The sequence below is a fragment of the Sinocyclocheilus anshuiensis genome, unplaced genomic scaffold, assembly GCF_001515605.1.
Source record: "Sinocyclocheilus anshuiensis isolate Anshui unplaced genomic scaffold, SAMN03320099.WGS_v1.1 scaffold2737, whole genome shotgun sequence".
NCBI lineage: Eukaryota > Metazoa > Chordata > Actinopteri > Cypriniformes > Cyprinidae > Sinocyclocheilus > Sinocyclocheilus anshuiensis.
In genome coordinates this window covers 23950-33220 of record NW_015551029.1, presented here as the reverse complement: position 1 = coordinate 33220, position 9271 = coordinate 23950, and the positions used below count along the sequence as shown (strand labels likewise).

Below are 9271 nucleotides of genomic sequence, written 5' to 3'. Positions count from 1 at the left end.
GAGCGTCTCACAGACTACCGGCACTTCGTCAAAATGAAGTCAGCGCTCATCATTGAGCAGCATAAACTGGAGGATAAGATCAAACTGGGTGAAGAGCAGCTCAAATGTCTGAAGGACAGTCTGCCGCTGGACCAGAGACTGCTGTACTGAACCATACTGAACTCTGGACTGGTCTAGACTGGACTGGACCATGTTAAGTTCAGCCTGGACTCTCAGACTGTTGTTGGAAACTAGACTCTAAGCAGAAGTATTTCATATCTGCTTGTGTGCATTGGACAGAAGCGGACAGTAGTGAAGTATTTTTACTCTGCTTTAAAAGTACTTTTCAATTGTTTGTACTTTATCAGAGTGTTTTTCTTTAGAAAACTTTACTTCACAACATTCCAAACCATAATATTGTACTTTTTACTGCACTATGTTTCATATTAAATATCATTTAGTACTTAATTACATTAGAAATCTAGTACTTTCTTACTTTTACTCAAGTAAAAGTAATTCAAAGATTTACTTGAGTACAAGAAAGTACTACATTTTTAGTGTTCTTAAGTATTAAAGGTAAAAAACACAACAACTTTTATTTATCAAACGTAGTGCAGTAAAAAGTACGACATTATGCTTTGGAGTGTAGTGAAGTAAAAGTTTTCACTCTGATTAAGTGCAGATACTTTGAGTAAAGTAAAAATACTTCACTACTGTCCACCTCGGATAGATTTATTACCATCAACACAAAATCATTCTTATATCAGTTCTGCGCTTTTCAGTGATTCCAATTTTCTTTAATATAGCCTTTTAGTGAATTCATGCTTTGAATCCGCTTGTTTTCAGGAATGTGCTGTAAAAAAAATTCTACTGTTTTTTTAAAGGATCTTATACAGTTTTTTTCTACCTGTATATTGTACACATTTAATTTATTTTGCAGCTGAAAGCTAATGGTGCTATTAACTGAAAGGCTAGATCTGCTTATTCTTGACTAGATCCACACTGAAAGCTGTTTTACTAATTTTCATGTATGTTTTAACTTTCCTGTTGTTTGTTTTTAACATCATTAAATATCAATCATTAATAGGAAGGGAGGTTCAGAATAGCTCTACTCGTATCTAAAATATGAACCTGTGAACCAGAAAAATAATTTGCGATGTACTGTTCATAAACACACTTGCAGTGTATTTCTGCTGCAATAAATTGGAATAAAAATTAAAATATGTATTGCAACTTTTGTTGTAGCTCTTCATAGTTATGGATGTGGATCCAGTTAATTCATCTGTCTGATACCACACTTGCTCCAAGGGAATGATTCATAAATATTTGCTGTAAACAAGAATAAATGAAGTTATTTAATGACTCGTTCTGGAGCCTCACCCACCCTCATGATTTTATGATCTTTATGAGTCACTGTGTTTTCCAATATGAGGCGAATGATCTCAGACTCCTCATTGTTTGATTTTATGATGTTGACCGTGATCATGAGCCATGGTCAATCATTCACAGAAACATATTCACCAGCTTATTTGCCCAGGATTTCTGAGCAGCAAGAAGTTGAGTTTCAGACGGTTTCCAGTCCAACGCCGAGCGCTGAAGACGAAGGAAATGCTGAGAGAAGATTCAGTTGTACATGAAGAGAAGCTCACGGATCAGTGGACTGGGTGCTGATATGGTAATATGATCATTTTATACTTTTAATTATAATTTATTTGTAACTCTAATAAGATTTGATGCATGGAAATACTATTTTAAGATGTCCATAAAGAGCTTGAAAATAAGGAATGACTATGTTTGAAAGTCAGTTTTATATAAAGTCAGTTTTCATTTCATTGAATTGTAAATGTAAAATAGGGGAAGTATCACATGTCTCATTGTAATATATGACAGAAAACAGTCTGTTATGTGATGGGAATATGCAAATAAGGGGCTTATTGACCGTGATCATGAGCCATGGTCAATCATTCACAGAAACATATTCACCAGCTTATTTGCCCAGGATTTCTGAGCAGCAAGAAGTTGAGTTTCAGACGGTTTCCAGTCCAACGCCGAGCGCTGAAGACGAAGGAAATGCTGAGAGAAGATTCAGTTGTACATGAAGAGAAGCTCACGGATCAGTGGACTGGGTGCTGATATGGTAATATGATCATTTTATACTTTTAATTATAATTTATTTGTAACTCTAATAAGATTTGATGCATGGAAATACTATTTTAAGATGTCCATAAAGAGCTTGAAAATAAGGAATGACTATGTTTGAAAGTCAGTTTTATATAAAGTCAGTTTTCATTTCATTGAATTGTAAATGTAAAATAGGGAAGTATCACATGTCTCATTGTAATATATGACAGAAAACAGTCTGTTATGTGATGGGAATATGCAAATAAGGGGCTTATGTAAAGTAATCATATTCATATGTATATTTACACTACCATTCAGTTTGGAAGTAAATTCGTGCTTTTATTCATCAAGGACACATTTAATTGATCAAAAGTGACATTTATAATGTTACAAAAGATTTTTCAAAGCAGTATATTAGAATGATTTCTGAAGATCATGTGACACTGAAGACTGGAGTAATGATGCTGAAAATTCAGCTTTGATCACAGGAATACATTACAGTTTAACAGATATTCACATGGAAAACAGATATTTTAAATTGTATTAATATTTCACAATATTACTGATTTCTTTTCTTTTCTTAAATCAAATAAATGCTGCCTTAGTGAGCAAAAGAGACTTCTTTCATCAACATTGAAATAAATCTTACCGACCACAAACTTTTAAACTGTTGAATATATATATATATATATATATATATATATACAGTATATATATAGAAAGAGAGAGACTTCAACATTTACTAATTAAGGGTGTAAATGGAAACATAAAAAATAAGAAAGGCCAAAAATCAAACTTGATTAAGGGGCTGTGAGTCAAAAGTAAATGTTGCTATATTATATTATATGCATAAAAATATTTTTTAAATCAGATTCGCTTATATTGTTTTTTGTTTGTTTTTTTTCAATGAAGAAAAAAAAGTTACAACAAAATATAAATTAGAAATGAAGATAGGCCTATGCTTTAATACCATATTTCCCCCCCTCTTTTTATGATATGGTAAGGCGGGCCAAATCAAAGGTCATCCAGGGCCAAATCTGGCCTGCGGGCCCTGGTTTGGGCATCACCGATTTAAAGGAACTGACAAAACTTTGACAATTAAATAGGTGAAAAATATAATAGTAACTGTGACCTAAATTGTGACACCACCTGCTTTCTTTATTCATCTGTGTACATTTTAATCTAATTTAATTATTCATCATTCTTAAAAAGGGTGATGGACCTGTTATTTGTCAACAGCTGTAGTCTCTATGATATTTCGGCACAAACGTCCATGGTAACCATGCATGACCTTTAGGTGAGGTATTACATTTCTGTTTGGTTTCTGAAACATAAGCAACAGGAAGTTGGTGATCTAAATTGGATCTGTGTTTCTCTTTCTCTCAGAGGGATGTCTGAGAGCTCTGTTTGCCAGGTTTCTTAGAGACGGCATTGGTTAGTTAAACCCACAACAAGCAATTAACTCCATACAGACCTGCAGTCACGTTCAGCCGCTTCAGAGAGACGATCGAGACTCTTCACGATGGATGTTTTCCAGGAGGAGCCCGCGGTTTGAGACCGGATGTCATGCCTTACCTCGTCCACACGGCGCATGCGCAGTTCGCGGCGCTCTGGTTTGGGACGGTCGGCTGGACGCTTGTTATCGTAGCCGTTGGCCTGGTGGAGTGGAGGGTTTGGGAAGTGTCCGATCTGTCGGTCATCACCTCTGGATTGGCTTGGGTTGGTATTTGGAGAGTGTGTTTTTATAGCCACGCTCCGATTTTATCTGACAATCAGATCATGTTTTGTCAGCGGATTCGTTTGTCGGAGTCGTTCACGCCACCGGAAATCGTCGCGGCGCAGGTGCTGATGCTCGTGGCTCTGATTCTCGGATTGGCGGGAAACGCCAGCGTCGTTTACGGCCTCAGGAACGTTTACTTCGGATTAAACAAATCCAAACCCATCAGATTAGCATTTTCTTCTGGTGGGGTTTTGCTTATTCTTACCGGTGCTTCTGCGCTGGTTCCCGTGTGCTGGAATCTCAATTCCGTTGTAAACAATCAGACTATATCGTTCCCGGCGGAGTTTCGCATGCCATCCGCTCCGGTGAACCAGTCCATCGGACCCGGTATCATCATTGGGATTTTTGCATCCATCCTGCTGGTTCTTAGCGGGATGGTCTTTCTGTCCTACAGGGCCCCGGTCGTGCTGGAGCCCAAAGTGAGGCCATCCAGGCCTGGAGACTGTGCATGGGGAACCCATGTGAACCATCAGGGAATTGACAATCCAGCTTTCCAAAGCTGAGATGTGTGAGACCGTTTTCAGGACGGATGTTTTTAAATATTAATGGAAACAAAAAATTGTTTTATAATAATATTTTTAAATTCCTCTTGTGTTCTGAATAGCATTACATTTAAAATATTTGTTTTGGAGTGAGGGGAACTAAAATCTGTTAAATGAGCAATATCACTCGAGTACGAGAGCGTGTAATTAAACAAGAAACAATGGAGTGCCTAATAAAACTACTTCCTTCCGCCACGGATTCAAAGCTCAAGTTGACAGTTAAGCATACCTCACTTTTAGAATTGGTATCAAGGGCATGTGCTGCTTCAGTTAGGTTATTAGTGAGAAATAATGAGGCTATAATAGAGAAACAATGCGGCAAGACGTGCATCCAAAGAAAGGGCGCTCCTGTAGCGATACCAGTACAATATCTCACGGTTCTCAACCAATCAGATTTGAGAACCAGAACGAACTGTTGTATAATAGTGTTTATAATGTTTGTAAACGTTTTGTTTAATTTACCGGTATTTTACATGATTTCTGAATGTAGTAATAAAACGTGACTTATACACAGATGCAACTTATCTGTGTTTTATTTCTCTCAAAATGGCAATTTTCAGTCGGTGTGAATTAAGGCAGAAATATTTAGTCTACTGCTGCTCGGTGAAATTTCGCAGGTGAAATACTGTACAGTCATTTAAATAGGAACCCGCGCAATCGGGAGTTTCGTACTTCGATCGTATTCAAATTGGTCACGTGAATTCCAATTTTTTGGCTACGCTTAAAAACATAAAAGCTAAAAGGTTTGAAAACGACTTCTGTGTGAGCTGAGCTTCAATACATTAATACATCTGCTACAACTATTGATAATGATCCATTAATTTTTTGCACCGTATACACACTGTAAAAACTGGAAATTTGAAATTCAACTTGATTTTAAAAGTTGGATTAATATAATTTATGCTGAAATTACTTATGTACAACCAAGTTGATTATAAAAAAAATTAAAGCAGCAACTAAACCTTTGTTTTTAATTAAAAATAGGTGGAATTTGTTTTATATTTCACCTGTTTACATTCTAATTGCATTGTATTACATTTTTTTCCTTGCTTCTTAGCATATTTGCCATTGTGTGATGCTGTTCACCATCAGTAATTCGGAAAATAATTCGCACCTGGCTTGAACATTAGCTAAATTATAAGCAGAATTTTGCGTGCAAAAAATGTATATACTAAATAGACTAAATATTTCTGCCTTAAGTCACACCGACTGAAAATTGCAATTTTGAGAGAAATAAAACACAGATAAGTTGCATCTGTGTATAAGTCACATTTTATTATTACATTCAGAAATCATGTAAAATACCGGTAAATAAAACAAAACATTTACAAACATCATAAACACTATTAACAGATTTTAATTCCTCTCACTCCACAACAAATCATTTAAATGTGACGGTATTCAGAACACAAGAGGAATTAAAAATATTATTATGAAACAAACAAATATGTTTTTAGTAAATATATAGGCCTATATATTTTTCAATAAAGCTAAACAAACTAGCGGCGTGTGGTAAATGTGCTAAACAAGCTTGGGCTGAAGTAGCCTACCTCATTCATTTTCACATTTTGTGTGCATGATGTTAATTGCATTATATGATGCATTATATAAGTTGTAACACATTTCAAATGATAAAATACGTAATTCCGGAAAACACGGTATACACACTGTAAAAAAACTTGAAATTCAACTTTTTTGGATTTTTAAAGTTGGATTAATATAATTTATGCTGAAATGACTTAAGTACAACCAAGTTGATTATGCTTTAATCAAAAGGCAGCAAACTGAACCTAAGTTTTTAATTAAAAATAGGTGGATTTTTTTTATATATATATATATTTCACCTGTTTACATTCTAATTGCATTGTATTCAATTTTTTCCTTGCTTTTTAGTTTATTTGCCATTGTTTTTGTGTTTTTATATTTGATCTCTAGGGGTTTTGTTGTTGTTGTTGTAGTTTATTTGAATTGTTAAACGGATCTGTCATTATTCACAGCACTGTTGCTGTATACTGTTATATGAAACGTTATATGAAGCAATGATTTTGTATAATATTTGAATTTCATAGTTATTATAAAAATATACATTAGATATCTATTCGTGCATTTGGAAGACACTTTGATCCAAAGCGACTTTGCATTTAAATAATACATTTTGATAAGTTCATGCCTTCACTGGAAATTAAACCAGTGACATTGGCGTTGCTAGCGGCATGCTCTCTTTCAGCTATATTAATATTTATATTTAAAATTGCATACTTAATGTTATTGAGCATGTGAGGTAGTGAAAAGTAAACTTTTCTGTACTTGTGCTGACAAAAAAACCTGAGGAGTGTGAGATCAGTCTGTTATCTGATTATTAACCCGAAGTCAGGAGCAGAACTGACTGTAGGAAACACTTCATTACTGTAAGAAGAATAGAAAGGCTTGGACAGGGAATTATGAGTCAGACTGTAATCCTGATGATTAGGTCAATGAAGGAATTAAATGGATTATTTCCTTTACCCTGATTTGTTGCTTTATATAATTGTTGTGTAAGAAGCTTCAAATGGATATAAGCTGAGAGACCAGATTCATTTTTTTCCATCAAGGTTTTATGCACTAAAAGTTTGCACTTCATTAGTGATAAGCAAGTACACACTATTGATAGTACGCTACTATGTACTACAATGAGATTAAATTGAGTTTAGTGCCACAGGCCTCCATTTACAGTACTGATCAAAATTTTGAAATAATTAAGATTTTTAAAATGTTTTTGAAAAAGCCTCTTCTGCTCACCAAGGCTGCATTTGATCAAAAATACAGTAAAAAAGTCATACTCTGATTGCAATATATATTAAACTGTAATTTATTTCTGTGATGCGCAGCTGTATTTTCAGCATCATTACTCCAGTCTTCAGTGTCACATGATCTTCAGAAATCAGTATAATATGCTGATTTGCTGCTCAAGTGTAGTCAATTATTACTAATTATTATTAATAACGTTTCTTATTATTTTCAGTGTTGAAAATAGTTCTTGCTGCTTTATATTTTTCTTTTTTTTCCCAGGATTCTTTAATGAATAGAAGGTTCAATGAACAGCATTTATTTGAAATAGAAACTTTTTGTAACATTATAAATGTCTTTACTGTCACTTTCGATCCATTTAATGCGTCATTGATAAATAACAGTATTAATTTCTGGTTTCCCCAAAAATATTGGGCAGCACAACTGTTTTCAACATTGATGATAATCAGAACTGTTTCTTGAGCAGCAAAAATTCAGCTCTGATCACAACAATCAATTACGTTTTGCTCTATATTGCAATTAAAAACACTTCATTTAAATTGTAATAGCCTAATATTTCACAATTTTTACTGTATTTTTTTTTTTAATCAATTAAATTCTCCCTTGGTGAACAGAATAGACTTCTTTCAGAAACATAAAAAAAATCTTACCAACTCCAAAATTTGTGTAGTGTAGGTTAGGGCTGCACGATTAATCGCATGCGATATTTAACGCGCGGGCACGTGAAAGGCTCTGCAGACGATCGCTGCACTAATTGGTTAGGCTGGAAGTGCAGTCTGTGCCAAAGCAGTTCTCTCTGAGCTCCACATTGTGCCAAGACCGACAGCAGCAGAACAAAAGGCCTCTCTTATGTGCTGAAGCAGCACCAAATACAAGCTCAGTAAACACAGATTCCTGCTCAGTGTGGAAGATTGTTTCCATAATGGGATAAAAAAAATTAAGATTTATTTTTTTTTATTGCAATTTTGAGTTTACATCTCACAATTTAGTTTTGTTGTTGTTGTTGTTTCTCTTACACAGTCAATTGCAAATTTATATCTCACAATTTTGACTTTTTCTGAGTTTATATCTCACAATTCTGATTTTTGTTTCCAGAATAAAAAAATTCAAATTGTAATTACAACATTTTATCTCTGTTCTATGTACTTTGTACTTGCACTATGTACTTTACTGAACTGTTCTTTGTTCTGTACTTTTATTTTATTTTTAATTTTGCAAATGCAAGCTTATTTGTCAAAATGTACACTTTTGTTTCTCAGAATTGAGTTTATATCTTGCAATTCTGAGGGGAAAAAAGTTGTGAGTTGTGAGATATAAACTTGGAATTGCGAGAAGTCAAATCACATAAAAGTCATATCACAAAATTGTGAGATAAAAAGTAATAATTACCTATATAGTTTTATCACTACAGGACCGGTTAACATTAAATAATAATTCTGATGTTATATCTCGCAAATGTGACTTTTTTTCTGGTTTATATTTCACAATTGCCAGTTAACATTTTGCAATTCTGAGAAAAAAAGTTGTGAATTATTAACTCAGAATTGCAAGATATATTGAGTTCATAGCTCACAATTCTCACTTTTTCTCTGAATTGTGAAATATATCTGAATCATGAGATATAAACTCAGAATTGCAAGAAAAAGTCAAACATTGCCATTTTTCTTAATTTCATTTTTTTATTCCATGGCAGAAACATGCTTCCATTCAGAAATTAAGTAAACCTGATTTAAGCAGATTAATATATTTAGCATCAATCAAATTTGTTTCAGTTTCATACATTTGAACTTACTGAATATTGCTTGTTCCACAGATAGACATGTTCATACTTTTTAACTTAATAAATGTAATTGTTTTCAATTACAGAACAGAACAGATTTGTACTGCTTCTAAGCCATTTAAATAAATGCATTTTGATAATTTGATAATTTAATTAGTTAAATAGATGCATATACTTATAATAAATGCCGTGATTTTTTGAGGTCTGAAATCTGACCCGTTTAATTTCTGCATAACTGACAAATATGCATCACATTACGTTTATTAGTTTATGTTCAAACTG

General features: G+C 33.9%; 1 protein-coding gene across 1 annotated transcript in view; it reads left to right on the top strand.

The window, feature by feature from the left end:
• shroom2b (shroom family member 2b) overlaps positions 1 to 350 on the top strand; it is a 36414-nt gene extending 36064 nt beyond the window's left edge. Inside the window, exon 11 of the mRNA XM_016450618.1 lies at positions 1 to 350. This exon is cut by the window's left edge and continues 1 nt beyond it. Coding sequence (XP_016306104.1) covers positions 1 to 150 — 150 coding nt within the window. The 3' untranslated portion in view covers positions 151 to 350.
• The last annotated feature ends 8921 nt before the right edge of the window (positions 351 to 9271 follow it).